This window comes from Eretmochelys imbricata, chromosome 21, assembly GCF_965152235.1.
Source record: "Eretmochelys imbricata isolate rEreImb1 chromosome 21, rEreImb1.hap1, whole genome shotgun sequence".
Lineage (NCBI taxonomy): Eukaryota > Metazoa > Chordata > Testudines > Cheloniidae > Eretmochelys > Eretmochelys imbricata.
Window position 1 is genome coordinate 13050220 of NC_135592.1, and position 22258 is coordinate 13072477.

Here is a 22258-nt window from a genome sequence, read left to right on the forward strand (position 1 = left end):
CAAAAGGGTCACAGCACACTATTTCTGAGAAATGGCTGACTTTCTCATTTTTACCATATAATTATAAAATAAATCCACTGGAATATAAATATTGTGCTTACATTTCAGTGTATCTTATATCGGGCAGTATAAACAAGTCATTGTCTCTATGAAATGTTAGTTTGTACTGACTTCACTAGTGCTTTTTATGTAGCCTGTTGTAAAACTAGGCAAATATCTACATGAGTTGATGTGCCCCCCTGGAAGACCTCTGCATACCCCCTGGGATACGCGTATGCCTGGTTGAGACCCACTGATCGACTGTACAATGAGATAGATAGAGGGCTAGCTGCTGTACAGAGCGATTAGCAGGCAGAGTCCATATAATGAATGTTTCTACAAGAAGGCCCCAGTATTTGCGGAAGTAAACAAGCAATTTCTACCCTATATAAGTCAGTGCCAGCAGTTTGAAGTTCCTTCATGCTTTGGAACTGATGACATATTAACACATCCCAGCAACACCATGAGGAACAGACCCAAGTGCTTTTTATGGGGTGAGTACGACACCCAGGGCCAGAGGGGGGACCATTTTCACTGATCTGTGGGACAATATTTAAAGGTCATTTTCTCCGGGAATTTTATTGTGTGAAAATTGTTTTTTTAAAATCACACTCGACTATTTGATTTAGGATTATTATAAAATTAGTCTGATTCTGGGGTCAAAATCTTCCTTGGACCAAAATCTATTTATCTGTCATCATATGGGACATCTATCTGTCTTTCTACCTATATAATCTGTCTATAATGACTTAGTCTTCCATCCCTCTATTTTTCCATCTGCCTACCTGTCTACCTAGCATCATCATATGAGACACAGTCTTTTGTCCCTCTATCAGTCCATCTATCAAGTGGTTATAAATGCATTCAAGAGATTCTAAGAGGGGGTCATTTATAACATGTATTTTATATGTGTTTTTTCTAGTCTATAAGGTTATTATAATGTGCTCGACTCCATAGTATCTGAGCACCTTTCAGTAGTTCATTAAGCAATGCAACTAACATCTGTTTCATAGTAGCCTTGTCTTCCAGCCCCCTCAGCTTGTAAATTAAGCCAGTTTATACTGGACCCAATTACACCCTTGTAACAGCTTGTGTAACTTACACCTCTTGTTGTGTTAGTGAATATCAGGCTGATTTAACTGATGTCCTGCTCATGCATGACTGGCATTCCACTACAATACCAGCTCCTTGCCCCCCGCCCCCCACCCCCGCCATTCCCCTCTTTCTAGAACTAACACTAAATGAGTAGCGCCAGAGTGCCTCTGGAATCGCAGCTAGAGACAGGAGCCCAGCAGAGCTTCTCTGGGACCATTAATTTCAACACACCACACAGCTTTTGTGCAGCTCTTTTCCTACACACTGTTTACTTAAATGCTGCACAGAATAAAATGATGTGGTGTAATAAAAAACAGCAGAGAGGGGGACACACTAAAGGAGATGGTAAATGCCAGGGAGAAAAGGTGCATTTTCAGGTGAGGTTTAAACACAGATGGAGAACTCATGTGGCAGAATGAGGCAGGGAGGCAGTTCCAGGCCTCAGAGGTTGCAGAGGAGAAGACTCTTTCACCAGTCGATTGTTCAAAGGGAGTGCAAGGAGGCTGGCAGTAGAGGAGAAGACGGAGCAAAGCAGAGGGGAGTAAAGAGAAAGAGACGTGAAAATTGGATGGTGCAAGTGGGTTTGAAAAGCAAGGTCAGATTTGAAATGAATGGGGAATAGTGTACAGGACAGAGACCCTGGGTAGAGTACAAAGCCCAGTGGTCCTGGAGCTGTCTAGAGCAGAGTCCCTTGCCTGCTAAAGTTGGAAGATAGTGAGACTTCCAGTCATTTCAAATCACATGTTACCTTTCTTTAAAGAACAAAGAGTCCTGTTGATTAGTACATAAGGCCTAGCCCCATCAATTGCTCTGGGTGGGGTTAACAAGGGGGAAGCCCTCACAACCTCTGCCCTCAGACACAACCCTTTTAACATCCGATTGTTATTTAACTGCAGGTCTCGGATTCCTTCTTTTCTGCGATGAAGCAGGTGGGATTATTTTTAACTTTCTGACTTTGGGTGCATTGCCTGTGTTATTTTTCCCATCTAATGGGGGAGGCTGATCGGAATTTAGCCTGTGCCTATTGGTCTGTACTTGTGGTGGGAAGCAATTATTTTGGCATTTATTCTCTGCTGTGTGACCAGATACCACCACAATGGGCATAGCATAAATAAAAAACCACTCCAGGGCCCAATCTGGCAAACATTTATTCACTCAGGAACCAGCTGAAGTTAACAGCACTCCATGTAGGACTAACGTGTGGGCTTAGTGCCAAACCTATGGAAGTTTTTCCATTGACCTCAGTGAGCTTTGCATCAGGCCGCATACAGTACACAGGGCAGCAGCTTTAGGTCCTTAGTTTTGTAAAGCCCTTTTTACTAAGGGCCTGATCCTCAGCTGCTGTTAATCAGTTTAAAGTCAATGGGTGGAGCCCGACCCAACTTGCATGACAATCAATGAGAAAGAGCCCCATTAAATCCAGTGGGAGTTGAATCAATTGTCCCTTTCATGTCGTTCTCCTGGATGGTTTCATATACTTGCAACATGCACATGTCGCACATTTCATATATGGAGCATCTTAACGTGTACTGGGATTTTTGTTAGCAGCTCTCCCAGGGCATTTACCTTAATGCACTCTCAGATTATTTGCCTTCTTTTTTCTTTCCACAGCCTTCAGCTGTTATCATGTGACTTTCTACTGTGAGTATGAATTTTAATTCCCTCCAGTTCCTTATTACATTTTAATAAGAAGGGAAAGGGGCCTAGGCAAACAGCTGGTGGTATTACAAAGGGGCCAGCACAAGGCAAAGAAGCAATTCCTAGCACTGAAGTGATATTTGGGGATTTGGTAGGCGGTCCCTGTGTGTAGAGCCCAAGAATTTCATTTGGCAAAGACTTTCGAGACTTCAAACTCTGGCTCAGTTCCGAATCAGAACAACAACTGATCATTCTGAAACTCTCCACATAGGAAATTCCAGAAAAAAATCATTTTGTGTCCACCAAAAATGTTTTGTTTCCATTTTCACTTTTGAAAATTGTGTATTGTATTAGAAGCTAATGCATATATCACCTTCTCCTGTTTCCAATGCCAAGCTTCGGTAGGGTTGACTTCTGATGGTTTCTTTGGTACCCAGACTGCCAGCCACCTCAACTGTAGTCTCGTACAAATGAGGAACTGAGGCACAGAGAGGCTAAGTGAGTTGCCAAAGATCACACAGGAAATTCAGTGGCAGAGCAGAGATTTGAACCCTGGTCTCAGGTCATGCCCGAAACCATATATAATAATACATAACACGTTTTTAAAAATTGACATGAAAAGTAATTTCAAAATGAAAAATCAAAATGTTTTGTTCTGAAAATGTCAAATGTTTTGACATTGTCAGAATTTTTTTTTTCTAGTTTTCTTCCAAAACAAAATTCTGGAACAATTGACCCAATTTCACAAAGCATTTTGATTTTGATGGAAATACATATTCTCAGGAGAATGGAGCCACAAGAATGATTGAAGGATTAGAAAACATGCCTTGTAGTGAAAATTACAGATACAGGCATAAATATATATTGGCACATGAAGAGAAGGGAGTTACCTTACAAGTGGAGAACCTACATTGCAGGCCAATTCAGTCAGGGTGGATGTGGTCCACTCCCAATAATTGTGACCCAGTGCCAGCAGGCAAATAAAAATAACCCAACATTTGTTAGTTTGAAAAATCTTATCATTTTTCAGTTAATCTCATGATTTTGGGGTGTTTGCTTAGGGTTAGTGATCCCACCCCCACTTACCTACATCGTCCTCTGATGGCTTGGTAGCCTGACCAAGATCAGGTAACTCCTCCCCAGGGCTTTTAAGGGGATGGTGATTGGCTGTTTCCCCCACATCTTTCCCCCTAATCATAAGTATCTTCCACCACTTGTGTCCCAGCCATCATCCTTAACTCTGGACTCTCCTACCCTCACGTCATCTGTGTGTGCACATGTCCTGCCCGCAATGCAACCGCACCCCCGAGCTCCACCCATCTCAAGTCCAGCTCGGCTGCAACCTTCAGCCGGGCCTTCACGCCCCTTCCTTTGCAACTTCCTCCTCTGCTCCATGCCCAGCTCCAGGCGTGAGCAGAACACAGTGCGGCACAGTGAACTGCGATCACGTTGCCCTCATCCTTGCTCGTCCCTACTGGCTCTCCGTTCCTTTCAAGATCCAGCTCAAAATTGCCCTCCGCCCACCCAAGCTCTGCAAGGAATCTTGCTCCAGTGGTGTAAGGACCAGGAGAACGCTGCCTATGTCCTCCCCCTTCCCCGTGCATGGCAGGTGAAAGGGCAGATAGTCTCGGAGCTCCTCTGCACCAGGGGACTTCCACAGCTGGAGTTCAGCTCCTTGTGTTTTAGACCTTCTCTGGAGTTCCCCCAGCCTGCCCCACAGATCTCGTCTTCCTCCAGCCCCTCCTCATTCCTGTTCATCTCCTGCTGGCCTCTTCTTTGGCTTGCTCCACAGCCAGGCTACTAACACTCTGCAAGAACTTTCTTCCCCTCAGCTCCTGCCATTTGAAAGCCCCCCGGAATCTTGCCACCTCACTGACTCCAGCTCGTTCTACCTCCCAGCTGAATGCATGCCTTTCTACCCTGCCCTGCCTCTTTTAATCTCCTTCTGTTTAACTCAGTGAGGGCCTGATCCAAAGCCCATTGGAAAGAGTCTCTAATTGTCCTAGTTAGTGCTACATAGCCAGTTGGGATGCACATGTCATGAGCTCCAGCAGTCCCCGATCACCGGTGCTGAGGGTGATTCCCTGCCACTGCCCACTTCTCCACCAATTGCGTCCCATCGGAGTCTGATCTGGTGCCCGAGAGACAGGGCCAGCAGACCCTGACACTCTTGTACTGAAATGGGCGGCTTTTTATTGTTCCAGCTCTTTCTGTTGATGATTCTGAAGATGTAGAAAGCGGGAGTGGCAGCGACCATGACTGTGGCCCCAATGCGGTTTCCTGTAACATCTCTCACTGCATATGTGAAGACGGGTTCAGATTCATCTCTGGAAAAGAGCCTTTCCTTGCTACCAGTGAGTCTGGCTGTGAGGGTAAGTGTCACACTAGCACTGGGTCTTTCTTCAGCATCTTTCATCCAAGGGTCCCCATACAGGGTGGAATTCACCTCTGTGCAGAGGGCCAGCACAGGTCCATGTATCACTTAAGGCCACGGGGACCCTACATTTGGCTCCAGGGTGTTAGCTGTGAACAAAACCAAAAATCAAGCTGCATTTGTCCTGCACAGCGTGAGGAGGACAAATGGTCTCACCCTGTTCTTTCCTTGCACAGAAATCCCCCTTCACTGCCGATCAGGTTTCATGAGAGAAAATGACTACGTGAAGATGTGTTTGAATGGATCACAGCAGGTAAGTTAGCATTGTTTCGTGGATGTGAAAATAGCACTGGAGGACACACACATGGACAAGACGCCAGCGTGGGATTCAGAAGAGCTGAGTCTCTGTTTCTGGCTCTGACGCTGGCCTACTGGCTGACCTTGGACAAGTCACTTCGCCTCCCATGCCTCAGTTTCCCCCTCTTCAGAATAGGCTAATGATGCTGACCTCCTTTGAGAGCTGTTGTTGAAAAGTGCTATATAAGAGCTAGGGATTGTTATCCCCTATTCTAAGTGTCAATGAAGAGCACTGATGATAATTCCCAGGCAGGGTTTCCTGCCGTGCTGAGATGAGATAGAAGGGGTGGGATAGAACGTATGAGCAATGCAGTTCTTCCATGAACGGTATTTGTGCCTCCTGCTGATGTAAATCAATGTAGCTCTATTGGCTTTCATGCAGCTATATCGATTTACACGAGCTTATGTTCTGGGACACTGTGCATGACTGGCCTTTATTCACTGGATGAACCCTAATGACATGTGTCTTATCTCTTGTGGTTTCCTAGATTAATTGGGATAACAGGAAAAACAGCTTGTTCTGTTCGCTGGTCAATTCCACCCTCAGCCTCCTGACACCTGCCTGTGAGAATGTCAGCTTGACCACTTCCCTAGAGGTCAGAAATGTTCCATTGTTAGAGAGACCCACCTTTAACACTGGGACACCCCGGTCTCTGCCAGGACTGGTGTAGCTCCCTGACTGACACTGGCTGAGCCAGTTTAGAATCCTCTTGTAACACTCCACTTTAGGAACAGGTTTCAGAGTGGCAGCCGTGTAGGTCTGTATCCGCACAAAGAACAAGGAGTACTTGTGGCACCTTAGAGACTAACAAATTTATTTGGGCATAAGCTTTCGTGAGCTCCACGAAACCTTATGCTCAAATAAATTTGTTAGTCTCTAAGGTGCCACAAATACTCCTGTTCACTTTAGGAACAACTGCCCAGAGCCTGAAAGGTATTGCATGCCTAACTCCAGAACCATCCTTAGGATTTATGGGGCCCGCCGCAGTATTATTAAACTGGTGCCCCTATGCCCTCCTTACTCTTAGCAACACAAAATGAATACGGCCCCTGCCTTCTGCCTCGTAAGGAGACTGCAGCGTGCACTGGGTGTGTGGGAGCCGACCCGCGCTTACCTGCTGTCCTGGTCATGGGGCGGACTCCGTGGGTGGGTGCTCCAGGGCTGGAGCACCCACAGGGAAAATTTAGTGGGTGCAGAGCACCCACCAGTGCAGTTACCAACTCTTCCCCCTCCCTCCCAGTGCTTCCAGAGCACCGCGAACAGCTGATTCTCAGCGTTCGAGTTCCAGGAGGGAGGGGGAGGAGCAGGGACAGGGCATGCTCGGGGGAGGAGGTGGGGAAGAGGTGGGGCGGGGGTGGAGCAGGGGTGGGACGAGGTGGGGCGGGGGTGGGGCCTTGGGGGGAGGGGTGGAGTCGGGGGAGGGCCTGGAGCAGAGTGCAGGGGTTGAGCACCCCCGCAGCAAGATGAGAAGTCGGCGCCTATGGTCCCGGTGGTGCCCCAAATTTTTGGGTGCCCTAGGCAGCCGCATTTGCTGCGTATGCCTAAGGATAGCCCTGCCTAACTCCCATTGACATCAAATGTATCACTGAGCAGTGGGCCAGCAAAAGGTGTATGTGTCACTTACATTCTGTAGGGTTTATAGGAGACTGAAACAGGCCTTGTTCTGGTCTTCTGCACAGGGGTGGCAATCGCTCGACAGGATAGTCCCTGTCAGTCTGTCTGTCTGCCTATCCGCCTGTATGGATTTTCCACACAGATTTTAGGACTATCCTTCACCGTTTTGGTATCTCCATAAGTATTTGAGTCGTCTCCTAGGGCCCGACCCCAAAGGCCACAGAAATCAGTGGGCTGCAACCCGTTTCCCACCAGGAGTTCCGCACTTAAGTGCGTGGAGCTGGACAGAGGGAACATAGCCCCCGTTGGAATGCAGGGGAAAGCCGGAGACTTTCCAAACGGTCATGATGCAGGCTCTGACCCCCTAACCCTCTCTAGGAGACAGCGGCATCCTTCGAACATGTCCTTGTGGACAGCTCCCTCTGGAGCATCGAAAGCATGGAAGAAGTCGCTTCTGCGGCAACGCTGCTTCTGCAGAGTGTGGGGTCAGCCGCAGTGACAGCTGCCCTCGCCTCTCCGGAGAACCAAACCCAGACTGCAACCACCAAGCTAATGGGTAAGAAGTAGACTGGGCCCGAGCCATGAAATTCACATAGGTGTCGGGCGCTGGGTTTTTAACCACTTACCCCCAGGTTTTTGGGGTGTTCAGCACAGGGTTATGATTAAGTCTGTCTTAGAAAGAGGCTCTACATTCAGCCCTGGATCCAGGTGTGGATTTAGAGGCTGGAACCAGCTTTTTGACAGAATGCCTTGGGGGCTGGTCCACATACAGAGATATTGCCGTTGAAGTTACTTTGATTGTAAGAGCAGTGGGGCAGGGACTGTCTCCTCCTACCTGTCCGTGCAACACCCAGCAGAGTGGGGCCCTGATCTCTAACTGGGGGCCTCTGCATGTTACTGTAATACAGCTAATACATGTGCATGAGAAGTACTCAGTTACCCGAGCCCCTTTCTTTTGGCGCCTTTCAGCGATTCAGACGAAGCTCACAGATGAGAACTGTAGTCTGCGGAGTGAGGTACTTGGGTTCAGTGCTCACGAAGACAGAATGGATATTCACTGCACTGCCGTCACTGATCCTGACATGGAAGGTACCATGGAGACATCCCTGCAACCCACTGATCATAACTACTTTCCTTTCCGGTGCCTTGTAGTTCAGGGCTCATATATAAAACTGGCACCCTCGTGGATTAGTAACTTGCTCATGGCAAGTTGGCCCTTACTCTGTGAATGGCGCCATGAGGTTTACAGGACTCTTTGTGGAGCAATTTACTATCCATTGTCTTCAATGGGTTGACAACAGTGAGTTTGATCCCATATGAGTAAAGGGGCAGAATGCAGCCCGTAGTGTGGGGACCAGCCATGCTGTGCAAGTCCCTTAGTAATGGAATCACCGAAGCAGAGAAATGTAGAGCTGGAAGCGACCTCAAGAGGTCACTTAGTCCATCCCTCCACACTAAGGCTGGATGAAATATACCTAGACCAGCCCTGACAGGTGTTTGTCCAACCTGTTCTTAAAACCCCCCAATGACGGGGATTCCACAACCTCCCTAGGTCACCTGTTCAAGTGCTGAGCCATCCTTAGAGTTAAACAGATTTTCCTAATTTCTGACCTGAAGCTCCCTAACTGCAAAAGCTGAATCCTTCCTGTCCTGCCCTCGGTGGCCATGGAGAATAATTGATCACCATCCTCTGTATAGCAATCTTGTATGTATTGAAAGCCTGTTATCAGGTCCCTACTCAGCCTTCTCCTCTCTGAACTAAATATTCACAATTCTTCCTCATAGGCCAGTTTTCTAAATGAGCGTCTCATTGATTTCTTGGCTCCCCCGCTGGTGTTAATGCACCGACAAAGGGCCCTGATTCTGCTCAGTACCCTCAACTCTCACTGATTCCTCAGGGTCAGGCCCAGGTCTTGCATGCCTTAAAAAGTCCTTCCTTCCTGTTCTTATTGGATCAAGCACTTCCTCAGACACCGAGGTCAGGGCAAGTTTGCCCAAGTAGGGACTCAGTGGGCCCTTTCAAAGTTCGCTGTGCGGGCAAGAATGTCATATGGGCCTGATCAAAAGCCAATCCCAGACAGTGGACAGGCTTTTAAACCATTAAACCTAGCAGAGAAAGGCCTGGCAAGAACAAACAGCTGGAAGTTAAAGCTGGACGCATTCAAATTAGAAACAAAGCACAGATTTTTAACAGAGGACAATTAGCCATTGGCACAAACTGTCAAGGGAAGTGGTGGATTTCTCATCTCTTGATAGATCCAGATGGTTGCGTTTCTGGAAGAGATGTTTTAGCCAAACTCAAGTGATTGAGCTCAATAGAGGAATAACAGGGTGAAATTCTCAGGCCAGGTCAGACTAGAAGATCTAATGGTCCCTTCTGGCCTCACAGTCTGGGAATATTGTCCAATCGGATGCTGTTTGACCCCAGTCCGGTTCACACAAGAACGGCCGTACTGCATCAGACCAATGTTCCATCAGTGGCCAGTGCCAGAGCTTCAGGGGGAGTGTAACAAACAGAGCAATTTGGAGAAATCAACCCCTGTCTTCCCCTCCTGGCTTCTGTAACTCAGAGGTTTAGGATAGCCACAAGCTGTTGGTGCTGAGTGTCCCTCTGAAGTTAGTGGAATTTGTAGGCACCTTGCAGAGCTGGACTCTGTGCTATCTTACCTTAAGCAACACATCCGGGAAATCATTTTTACCCGTTGGTTCAGCCAGTCTCCGGAGCTGGTGGAAACATTGTTTTTTGTCCTGCAGAAAATGAGTTTTTTGATAAAATGGCATGTTGAGCAAAAAATTTCAGTTGTTGGAAAAATTTCTCTTTTTTTGACAAAAATACAAAAAATTGAAGGAAACGGGGGGTTGGGTGGGGGGGGGTCATGTTCATCACAATTTTTTTGCAGGAGGAAAACCAAATTTCCCAACTAGCCCCACCATCTGCCCCTAAGCTGTTTCAGCCCCTCCTCCCTCAACCTCACCCGCTTGCAGGTTCTGCTGCTGTCGCTTTTATCTCCTACATGGGGCTGGAGTCCCTACTGGGAGGGAGATTTTTGCAGGATGAAAATCCAGGGAGCAAGGCAAGACCAGAACAGGTTCGCGTGAACTCCAGAGTGGTGAGTACCTCCACCAACACCTGGAAGAAGAAGATTTCCAGCCCCATCAACCTCACCTTCCAGCACCTTGAGGTGGGTCGACAATGTGTGTCCTCAATATGTAACAGCATGAGCTGGGGGAAAGGAGAGTCCGTTATCAACCCATCTTGTCTGTTATGGACCCCCGCAGAGTATGGCAGTCCGTAAAGGCCCAAACCACGACCCTGGGTCTCTGAGAAGCCTCAGGGAGTTTTGGATCTGGATTCGCATCTGGATCGGAACTCCATGACTTGGGCCCAGCTTTAGGTGCATGCCGCAGGAGTTCAGTCAGAGTGGTGGTAATAGGTTTGCCACCTCTCAGGTACGAAAAACCAGGACACGTGGGACGATGCTGTGCCCCTACCACTGGGCAGCTGGCCGTGTGCACTGAGCGCCCTTCCAGCTCTCACAGGGCAGCCGCCTCAAAAGGGGGGCGATCCTGGGGAAACCTGGACAGGTGGCAACCCCAGGTGATAGGTTAAGACAAGAATCTCTGTCTTCCTGGCCTCATGCCCTGTGGCGGTGAAAGGCTCAGAGAGGGGGGAGGATATTGGAGAAGTATCATGGGATGATGTGTTCACCACGTCTCCCCCCCCGGAAATGGCAGGGAGGGCCGGCCATGGGATCCCACTGCCGTGGCACAGCAGGTCATGGAATGTATTTGTCAGGGCAAGTCATAGGATCCCATTGGCAAGTCTGGTCCCCGGATACCCTCTGCTTGGCATGGAAGCACCTGGGATCCCGATAGTGCACCAGGAGCTGGGGGAAGGGCACCACCAGATGCATCCCTGTATCCCATGGTGCTGCCCTAGACTTCTGTGAGGTCACTGCCTCACCCCCTGTACTGTATCACCGGCCCATTGAGGCTGCTGCCTGGCTCCTCTGTTTCTTGGGTGGCTGCTGGCCTGACATGGACTGGGATATGATCAGCACACCAAGCCCTCTCTCCCTCTCCAGCCTCTCAGTCTGTCTCCCTGTCCCTGACCTCCCCATTCCCAGGAACCTATGAGCAGGTGGATGTTTTCATTCTCCTTGTGGTGGGTTTTCTGGGTGTGGGGGGAGCCCCCATTGGGTTGTGTTCATTTAATTTTGCTTGGTCGTGACCCATCATTGAACAATCCCAATTCTAGAGGAATGGCCAAACCCAAAGCCTGGACCAAATACCCCAAGTTTTAGGATCCATCCCCAAAAGCTGTGCCGTGGGCCCATTTCTTGCAACGAATATTTCTAACCCCTTGGGGCTGAATACTGAGGCTCAAAATCACCCTGGTGTAGCTCAGCTGATGCCATTGGATGAATGAACCTTGTCTTCCCACCACCTCTCCTCCCCCTGGTGTTTGTCCATACCCCCTCATTTTGTCTCTTCTTAGGTTTTAAGCTCTTTGGGGCAGAGACCCTGTATGTATCTCTCAGACAGTAGGGAATATCAAAAGTAAGATTTCAGACTGGCGCTCCAAGGATGCGGATTCTACTCCAGGGTGTTCTGTGGATTTGCTGGGTGAACTTGGACAAATTACTTAACTGCTCTGTTCCCCAGTTTCCCCATCTGTAAAATCAGGTTAATCCAACTGACCTTCATTTAAGGTCCTTGGATAAAAATAATTATTGATGGTGCTATACAAATATTTATGATTAATAATAACAATCACTCTGTGTTTTGCACCATTGCTGTAGTAGAGTGTCGAGATGTGGGTCTCAATAAAGGTACTTTATGCCAGTCCATTATTTCTGATGCCTGAAATTAGCTGAAGACTTGTCCCATGGGCTCTCATCCCCTGAGATCTAGGAAAGACCAAACACATCAAAGGATCCCAGGGACACATGACTGGCTGTAGCAGTTCAGCCCATGTGTCCAACAAACACAGCATCCTTCCTGATGAGTCTAGTTGTTTGTGCCATGCAGAGCACGGTGGGGAGAGAGAAACTCCTGCTTGACCCTAATCACCATTTCCTGGAGGGAATCCAGGAGCTCCGAACTCATCCCTGTGTTGACTTGCTGTTAAAGACTCTGCTGTTGCTTAATATGGTCTGAACCCCCTTTCTGTCTGTGATTGCAAATCCTTGCAGGACAAGACTCTGCTGGATCGGGCCATCTGTGTCCACTGGAACTCTGCAGGCCAGGATGGTGTCTGGTCCCCCCAGGGCTGCCAGCACCTTCACTCCAATGTCACTCACACTCGGTGCAGCTGTCGCTACCTGGCCAGCTTTGCGGTGCTGATGGCGCCTGGTGTCGTTCAGGTATTTGGGACTTTGGGCTTAAAATCAGGTGTCTCTGGAAGGGTCAGTGCATGGGATGCTGGGCTCCCCACTGGGCATAACGATGTCCCCGTGGCCCAAGCAGCTGGCCAATACTCAGAGCCTTGCAGGGTGGAGAAATTGATGCTACTGCTCAGGTGTGTACTTCAGCGTAATCTTGTTTATGTACAAAACATGTACACAAAGTCCTGTTTTCCTGAACACAGGACATACAAAGAATAGGCAGTTTTCTGGCTCATAAATCTCCACGCCAGCCACTCCAGCGAGCTCTGTGCCCAGGAAGTTCTGTCTCTCTGCTGCCTCTCCGGGGCTGGAGCACCCACAGGGAAAAATTAGTGGGTGCTCTGCACCCACTGGCAGCCAAGCTCCCCTCCCACCCTTCCCTACCTCCTCCTGCCCCCCAGAGCGCGCCGCGTCCCCACTCCTCTGCCTACCTCCCAGCATTTCCCACCCAGCTGCCGCCAAACAGCTGTTTGGCAGCGTTAGCACGCTTCAGGAGGTGGGGGAGAAGCGAGAACATGGCGCGCTCAGGGAAGGAGGCGGGGAAGAGGCAGGGCCGGGGCAGAGATTTGGGGAAGGGGTTGGAATGGGGGCGGGGAAGGGGGGGAAGAGGCGGGGCCTCGTAGAAGGGGTGGAGTGGGGGCAGAACAGGGGGCAAAGGGGTGGGTCGAGCACCCACAAAAAAGAGGGGATGTCAGCGCCTATGCACACAGGCTGCAAAACCAATCTCCTAGACCCTGCGTCTGCAGCCAGTGCAACTCCTCAGCCCACACGGCTCAGCTCTGACCTTCCATGTGCCTTGGGCAGTCCCTCCATTGTTCATAGCTGTCTCTGCTACATAAACAGGATCAGACTTTAACAGCAGCAGAAACAACAACAGCTCCAGCCCATCTCAACTGACGTCTTACTCTTCTCCCCAGGGACAGCAGGATCAGGCCTCGGGGCAGAAATCCAAACCGACATTCATTTCTGTCAAATCCAATCTCCATTGCACCCAGCACACGTAGCATTGTCGTGCAAACATCACTGCAGGTTTCCTGCTGTCTTGGAGATCTTGGACCCTTCCTGTAGAGCCTTAGGACTGACAGAATTCGATATTTACAACCCAGACTGGTCACCCACCCCTAGTACCACTGACTCACAAAGCAGGGTTCTCCTCTAGCTCAGACAGAGGACTGGGAGGAAGGACTGTCTCTTACCATGTGCCTGTACAGCACCCCTCCCAGTGGGCCCTGATCTTAGAAGGGGCTTCTGGGTGCTGTTGTAATAGAAATTCCTCTTTGCTGCTGCGTCTTCCTCTTTGCTGACTAAAATTAGATTGTTTTACTGTTAGCCCTACTGAGCCAGCACTGCTAGATTTACGTGTGACTCGTGCAGAATTAGCAGAACTGGTCACTAGATTCCAGTTGCAGAATCTTTGTTGTGAGTGACGCACGCTCCAGAAGGAACCGCGCCATATGCTCTGACCCCAAGCTGAGTTTGCACGACTGGGAGTTAGACAAATATTTCTTTTGACCCATCCGCTGAGTGGCACATTTAATAGGGTCACAGAGAGGCTAAACATAGTGCTATTTCTACAGAGACCCACACTGTAGTCAAGGTGATCACAAGTAACAAGACCCATTCTGGGCACCTTTAATCCTATATACCTTGAATCAGAATAGCAGAGTTGGAAGGGACCTTAGGAGGTCATCTAGTCCCACCCTCTGCTCAAAGCAGGACCAATCCCCAATCTTTGCCCCAGATCCCTAAATGGCCCCCTCAGGGTTTGAACTCACAACCCTGGGTTTAGCAGGCCAATGCTCAAACCACTGACCTATCCCTCCCCCTATCTAAAAATCTAAAATCTAAATCTAAAAACACGAGCAATTTTCTTTGTATAGGGTGTAGTTAAAAACTGAATTCCATGTTGCCATGAACCTGAAATTCTGTTTTTTAGTACTGGGGTTTGTGACAGGGCATTATTCCTCTCCTGTCTCTCTACAAACCACTTGGAGACCTTAGCTCACTCAGCGAAGGGCAGGGGAACAAAGGTATTTCCCCTTTTTGAGATCTGTTCTGGCTCCAACTCTCAAAGCATAGGATTTGGTGTCATGTCATATCATGTCATGTTGCACCCCCACCATCACCCACACGTTTCTATTTTCTGGGCTAATGGCTTGCTTAGCCCTGTAGCTTTCTCCAGCCCATGCCCAATCTATCAATTAGGCACAACTTTGCTCCTTAGATTTACTCCAGAGGGATTTAATTGGTGAGCCAGTGATCAGACTGCTGGTTAAAGACCATTGTGATAACCATCCATAGATCATCAACCTCTACTTTCCATGAGGGGTATAATTTTAAATATTGACAACTAGACATGTTGGAAGTATAGGCCTGCTTATAAGATGTTCTGTGTCTTTCCACTAGGGGGCGCTGTTGCTTTGGCAAATACAAAGCAAGCAAATGAAGAGACAAGCAAAGCTCAGAGGAGAGAAACAATTCCCTTCCTTTGAAGGCAGTTAACATTAGGGTGACCAGATGTTCCAATTTTATAGCGACAGTCCCAATATTTGGAGCTTCTTCTTATATAGGTGCCTATTACCCTCCACCCCCTGTCTCGATTTTTCACACTTGCTATCTGGTCACCCTAGTTAACATGGCACAGGAGGGGGGGCTATGCTCATCATGGTGGCAGAGAAAATACTGCATATAATAATCTAGAAAAATCTCTTGCCATTATCTCATTATATCTAAAAAAACCCCAAAACAACAACAACAACAAAAAACAACCTATGGGCCAGATCCTCAGCTGGTGTAATCAACATAGCTCCATTGAACTCAGTGAAGTCAGCAGAGTTATGCCCATTTACACTCACTGAGGATCCAGGCCTATAAATGAAGTGCAATTAACTCCCTGGATAAACTGAACTAATGACTTTCTCTCCCCAGGGGCCTTCGCAAACTGCTGTAAAATGAGTCAATCCAGTGTACGGTCTAGTTCTTGCTTCTCTAGTCCTGGGCCGCCCGTTTAATAAAATGTCATGCTAATCCCCCAAGACAGTCAGTGTCCCATGAGAATCCACTGAATTTAGATCATGGCTGTCAGGCTAATACAGCAGAAATAGGGTTGGGGCAGTTTACAGCAATTCTCACGTGTCTTATGCAGCATGCGTAGAGGAATTGCTTCTCTCACCTCCGAAATGCAGCTGCCTCTTGGGTAGAGTGTATCTCTAAAAATCAAGCCACTAGAGCTTCAGCTCCAAAAGCCCAGGCCTCTACCGCTTTAGCTAAAGGAAAACGTCTGTGGCCACCATTATACCAGGCCCCTTACGCACATTTTGGGCAGCCACGAGAAGGTGAGATGGCTACGTTGCTAATGCACGCAAAACCAGCATGATGTAGTAAGAAGCGGGGGAGGGATAGCTCAGTGGTTTGAGGATTGGCCTGCTAAGCCCAGGGTTGTAAGTTCAATCCTTGAGGGGCCCATTTGGGATCTGGGGCAAAAATTGGGGCTTGGTCCTGCTTTGAGCAGAGGGTTGGACTAGATGACCTCCTGAGGTCCCTTCCAACCCTGATACTCTATGATTCTATGAGTTCCCAGACAGACTAGAAGCACCAAAGGCCTTGGTGAGTGGGAGCAACCCATGGCCCTGACTTCAGCTGTTCTGTGTCACAGGTGGATTTTGCCCTCTTTGTGATCAGCCAAACTGGGCTCATCATCTCCCTGATCTGTCTCATTCTGGCTATCGTCACCTTCCTCTTCTGCCACCCCATCCGTAACACCAGCAGCACCTTCCTCCACCTGCAGCTCAGCATGTGCCTCTTCCTGGCCGATCTCCTCTTCCTAGTGGGAATAGACAAGACTTACAACAAGGTACAGTAGGCGCAGAATTCTCCAGGCACCGTTCACAGCTCCCATTGTGGTTTCTTCACCTACCTGCATTGGGATCTCACATATGTTGGGCTGACTCCCAACTGGGCCGGATTCTGCTTGCACTTACACTCCGCTATTTCAGTGGGGAAAAAAACGAGGAGTTCTTGTGGCACCTTGGTATGCTGCTGTTAATTGATTTATCTCGTTAGACTGACCTAACACTTGGTAAAACAACCCACATCCTTTCATGTATTTATACTGCTCCTGTATCTTTTACTTCATGCATCTGATGAAGTGGGTTCTAGCCCACAAAATCTTATGCCCAAATAAATTTGTTAGTCTCTAAGGTGCCACAAGGACTCCTCGTTTTTTGTTGTTGTTGTTTGTTTGTTTTACTGATACAGACTAACACAGCTACCACTGAAACCTATTTCAGTGGAGTTACTCCTGATTTACACCAGGGTGAGTGAGAGGAGAATGATAGTAAATGGACTGCAGTAGAGATTGCACCACCCAGGGATGATTTTAGACCCAACAAATCCTGCATCTCAGCAGGGGGTTAGACTAGATGACACTTGCGGTTCCTTCTACTCCTATGATTCTGTGACCCATTGTAACTGCAACCTTTGCTGGGGTCTGTAACTAGAGCGGGGTAAAACCTCAATAATCTAACCCTCACTTAGTTGCCCCAGGTTAGAGGCTTCCTTTCAACCCCATAACTGGGCTGAGTTCAGTGAATCTGGGCTGATATTTGGAGCAGGCTGGAAGTGATTCCATCCCAATGCAAATCTCAGCAGGTATGAAACAAAGCCAAAGCCTGCTCTGACCCTGCTGAGACAAGATCCCCAGATTTCCACTGGCTGTACCTATAATGCAGCATTGAGCTGGGGCAGTGCTCACGCCAGGTGTTCAACAGACTTAGGGTCAGTTTCAGTTTCCCACCCTAAGCGTTTGCCTGCCCACAATCTAGGTGCACCCTCCCAAGGCAGGAAGAGAGCTCATTTCTCCAAATAAACCTGGACTGACATTCCATTCCTCCTCCAGCTTATGTGTTCCATCACCGCCGGCTTGCTGCATTACCTCTTCCTTGCTTGCTTTGCCTGGATGTTGCTAGAAGCAGTGAGTCTGTACCTCATTGTCAGGAATCTGAAGGTGAAAAATTACTCAGGCACGGGCAGATGCACACGGAAATGCATGTACCCCTTTGGCTACGGACTCCCCGCAGTGATTGTGATCACGTCTGCAGCCAGCGCTCCCAACAGCTATGGAACTCCTTATCAGTAAGTCCTGCGTGGCAAGGGGGAGCTTTGTCTCAGTATGGAGAACCTGTGCCAGAGCCTTGTGCCTAGGAGCACTTGTGCATCCTGCAGGCACTGGGGTGAATTCCATTCACACTGACTGTATAAAGACCCCCACCTTAGATCAGCAATGCCGGTGCCACCATTGGTGCTTCCACCGGTGTCACATGGCAGTGGTGCCGAGGTAGCAAATGCAGGCCGTACAGGTCTTGCCAGGGTTCTGCTGATGGCCTTTCTCTCTTTCTTTGTAGCTGCTGGCTCAATCCTGATAATGGTTTTAGATGGAATTTCCTTGGGCCTGTCTGCGCTGTGGTTGTGGTGGGTACAGCAGGGTCTCGGGTTTCCCAGAGCAGCAGAACCAGAGGGCTGTGGTGGAATCTCTTATAGATGGGAACACCAAAGAGATGGGGCCCAGACCAGAGTCACTAGGAGGAGGCGGGTCTGGGGCGCCCTGGGTCTGGAGTCTGAAGGCATACAACCCGACCCGACCAAGGAGATTTTGCAGAATGAATGCATCGCTACCCCATTTTGGGAACGGCAGCCCCCCGAGGAGCAGCTAGTGTAATCCCAGAGCTCTGGCCCCTACACGTCCTCAGTGAGGCTAGCAGTGACAGACACCCCAGACAGATAAACCTCCTAAGGAGAGCTATAGCCTATGGTGTGGGGGAGTTGGGGGGATGGGCCATCTAGAACATAAAGAACAACGTTGTTCAGAGCCGTCTGAGCAACAGAGTGGGCCTGATTCTCCTCACACCTGGTCTCCCTCCATTGTCTTCAGTGGAGTTCCTCCTGATTTACACTGGCGTGAGGGAGAGGGGAAACAGGCCCAATGGAGTTACTCCTGGTTTACACCAGGCTGAGTGAGAGGGCAATCAGGCACCACCGGGTATTTTTGACATTCATTGATGTTCAATATTCTCACAGTCCAGAACATTTCCTGGCCCGTTTAGGCTCCCCCCGTATATCATCAACCTGCACAAGGCCTGGGGACTAGAGCAACAAAGTGCTGGGGCTGCAGGTCAGCCGTGAGGCATTTCTCTGGGACACTAGGCCATCTCGAACCACCGGCCAAAAGTAATTCTAGCCCCAGGGTCCAATTTAATCTTCCATCCCATGGGCCAGATCCTCAACTGGTGGAACTTGGTTACGGTCCAGTCAGGCGCTAGGCTGATTTACACTAGGTGGGGCTCTGGACCCTGAGGTTGAGATGAAATGTACGAGGGACTCCTTTGGTTTTTCTCTTTACAGATAAATTTTGTATTTTTCTGCCTTACTCTGAAGCTTTTGCGAGAGCATCTTTCCTCCCTCAAGGCAGAGCTGTCTACTCTGAGGAACACCAGGCAAGATTCCTAGGGGGAAATGGATAATCTCTCTCTTGGTTATTACGTGGTCCCTGTCACGACAGTGGCTGAATACCTCACTAACAGTTTTAGCCTCACAACACCTCTGAGTGGTGGATGAAATACTATGAACCTATTTCCAGATAGGGAAACTGAGGCATGGAGGAAGGTTACCAACTTTCTACTCACACAAAACTGAACACCCTTGCCGCGCCCCTGTCCCGCCCTCCTTCTATACCCTGCCCATGCCCCACCCCTTATCCAAGGCCCCGCCCCCTCTCACTCCATCCCCCCTCCCTCTGTCTCTCGCTCTCCCCACCCTCACTCACTTGTTCATTTTCACCAGGCTGGCTCAGGGGTTGGGGTGTGTGAAGGGGTGAGGGCTCTGGCTGAGGGTGTGAGCTCCAGAGTGTGGCCAGAAATGGGGAGTTCAGAGTGTGAGAGGGCTCCAGGCTGAGGCAGTGGGTTGGGATGCAAGAGGGGGTGAGGGCTCTGGGGTGGGGCCAGGTATGATGTTCACCAGGTTTGGTGTTCAGGAGGGGGCTCCAGGCTTGGGCTGAGGGGTTCGGAGAGCGGGGAGGGGCTCTGGGCTGGGGCAGGGGATTGGGGTTGCGGGGGTGAGGGCTCCGGCTGGGGATGCAGGCTCTGGGGTGGGGCTGGGGATGAGGGGTTTGGGGTGCAGGAGGGTGGTTTGGGCTGGGATTGAGGGGTTTGGAGGGTGGGAGGGGGATCAGGGCTGGGGCTGGGGCAGGGGGTTGGGGCCTGGGAGGAGGTCAGGGGTGCAGGCTCTGGGCAGCACTTACCTCAAGCAGCTCCCGGACGCAGCAGCATGTCCCCCCTCCGGCTCCCAAGCGGAGCCGTGGCCAGGAGGCTCCAGTTCCCAGTCAATGGGAGGGTGGTGCTTGGGACGGGGGCAGCACGCGGAGCCCCCCTAGCTGCCCCTACACATAGGAGCTGGAGGGCGGACATACCGGCTGCTTCCCAGGAGCTGTGGGATGCCGCCGGCTGGACAGTCAACGGCCCAGTTAGCAGTGCTGACCGGACCCGCCAGGATCCACTTTCAACCGGGTGTTCCTCTTTCTTGCTCTTCACTGAGCGTGGGCGTTACCTTTTCAAGGGATCTGGAATGGAAACTCAGGGGGAGGTTCTGCTTTCATGTCTGATGTTCTCCCTCCCAGTGCCAATATCCCAGTGGCTGTCACATGGTTGTTTTCCCCCTGTTTCAGGTCACTGACTTTTAAAGCCCTGGCTCATCTCTTAGTCCTGGGCCTCACTTGGGGGCTGGGCACCTTCCAGTTCGGGCCGCTGGCCACGGTGATGGGGTACCTGTTCACCATCACCAACAGCATGCTGGGAACCTTCATCTTTGTGGTGCACTGCCTGCTCAATAGAAAGGTGAAGCCTGCATGCCCCCAGCCTACGGGCAGCAGGTGTGGGCTGGGTCTGAGCTTTTACTGGGGGTGGCAAAGGAGTGGGGGAAGGAGAGAAATGAAGGGAGTGGAAAAGGGGAGGGGAAGGGAGAGCAGTAGGGTGCTGTGAGGAAGCAGTAGGGTGCTGAAATGCAGCCACCTCTGGGGCAAAGCACAGTAGCTGTTTAGCAGCATACAGCAACACAGTACAACCCTTTAGCGCTGGAACAGCTGGGCTGGATCTTCCATGGGGATATCTGAGATATCGCCTTTGGAGTCAAACATCAGCTGAGGACCTGGCCCGCGGAATGGAATTACCTGCACTGGGATTTGGCTAGCATGGTGGGATGGATTGGCATGTGTTTGTGGGATTTAGCATGTCAAGATGTGATCAGGGACTTCTGTTTACATCCCTGCTCAGATCCCGTAAGTGACGGGGGATTTTCAACCCTCAGGTGAGAGAGGAGTATTGGAAATTATTTACGAGGCTTCGACGCTCCAAGGAAGAACCTTCGTCTTCCAATATTACTATGTCTGCTTTCCCCTCCAGCAAGGCCCCGGTAAGAGAGAATCGAAATGTAGATGAGCAGCAATGTACTAACCTCGACCCTCCCGCCTCTGTCCCTTTCTCTCACTTCAATTAGCTCCATCGATAAGGTACTGCAAGCCTTGCCAAAGCTCACCCAGTCCATATAGCAAGTCTCCTTGTGGAGGACAGGGTTCACACTGGTACAGCTGAGCTCTGGGTTTTGCCCCCTTTGTGGTAATAAACCGAATGGGTTAGGCCATCGGGAGAGAAATGCGGAATGACATTTTGCAAACATTTTCAAGAAAAATTGTCACCAACATTTTGAATTTTCGAAGCATTGCGACCACTCAGGAAGTTGGTATATGTATTAAAAAAAAAAAAAAACAGTCACAAATGTCGGCAAAGTGTTTTTGATGCATTTTTGGTGCCAAATTTTTGCCACTCCACCTCTCCAGCAAAAATAAAGGGTGCCAAATTTTTGTCAAAAATATTATGCCACATTTTTGCAAAACAAAAAAGGGCCAAATTTTTGCCAGGAAAAAATGTTGACAAATTTTTGCTAATTTAAAAATGTCCAACCATCTCTAGCCAGCAGATAATTTCAGTAGTGGCTTTATTGGGAGTCTGAATGCCACCAGTGGCTTTTTAATGGCAGAGGATACCCACAGAGCGTTATCATTTTATAGCCAGATTCGCCCACCCTGATGTCCACATTGTGCTGCTGATGTGTAAGGCTGGCCCTGCACTCCAGGATTCTATCTCCAGTGCCTGATTCATACTTTGCTTCCTTTTCTTTCTGTTCCAGGATCCTCAGCAAAACGCTGTCCCATCCCACCAGCAGAAAGTGACGTGGGATTGATCTCCTTTGCCTGGCCTCTCTTTATTGGTTTTCAGTGCTGTTCTCCTCCCTGGTCCAAGACACAGAGGAAAGGGGTTGGCAGAGTCTCATTAAACGCTTCTGCTGTGTCACTAAAGAATGTCTCCATTCTCAAGCCCACGAGCTACAAAGCCTTCAACTGGTGGACTCTGAGCCACCAGGCAAAACTATGATACTTCAGGAGACCAGAGCTACGAAATCCTGATCTCCAAGCCCTTCCCCCTGTGTAAAAGCAGTTTCGTTCAGGTTTGGCTTAAGGAAGGCTCAGGTTGGATCTTTATCCAACCAATTCACCCAGTGGCCCAGTGTGTGCCTTGTTTGAACCTTATCCTGAAACCAGGGGTGAAAATAACTTAAGGGACTTACCGGAACGCAGGGCCAGGGTCCTGAGCAAGGTGTATGTGGGGGGCACCTCGGGCGGAAGGGGCGTGGCCTCGGGCAGAAGGG

At 49.5% G+C, this 22258-nt stretch overlaps 1 protein-coding gene across 1 annotated transcript; it reads left to right on the forward strand.

Moving 5' to 3' along the window:
- Positions 1-502: 502 nt before the first annotated feature.
- Positions 503-21049, forward strand: LOC144278254 (adhesion G protein-coupled receptor E3-like). Its single transcript, XM_077839491.1, has 16 exons — positions 503-533; positions 2031-2063; positions 2746-2775; positions 4977-5144; positions 5383-5459; positions 5992-6099; positions 7497-7674; positions 8088-8207; positions 10104-10300; positions 12314-12484; positions 16161-16358; positions 17403-17638; positions 17908-17974; positions 18905-18996; positions 20223-20391; positions 20861-21049. Exons 1-16 carry the CDS (start codon positions 503-505, stop codon positions 21047-21049), a joined length of 2064 nt encoding a protein of 687 aa, XP_077695617.1.
- The last annotated feature ends 1209 nt before the right edge of the window (positions 21050-22258 follow it).

Bases quoted from the DNA above. Each gene is read 5' to 3' on its own strand.
- LOC144278254 (XM_077839491.1), top strand. From the start codon at position 503: ATGAGGAACAGACCCAAGTGCTTTTTATGGG. The intron at 2,064-2,745 runs GTGGGATTATTT...TTCTTTCCACAG, and splicing joins TCTTTTCTGCGATGAAGCAG to CCTTCAGCTGTTATCATGTG. The intron at 12,485-16,160 runs GTATTTGGGACT...TCTGTGTCACAG, and splicing joins TGGCGCCTGGTGTCGTTCAG to GTGGATTTTGCCCTCTTTGT.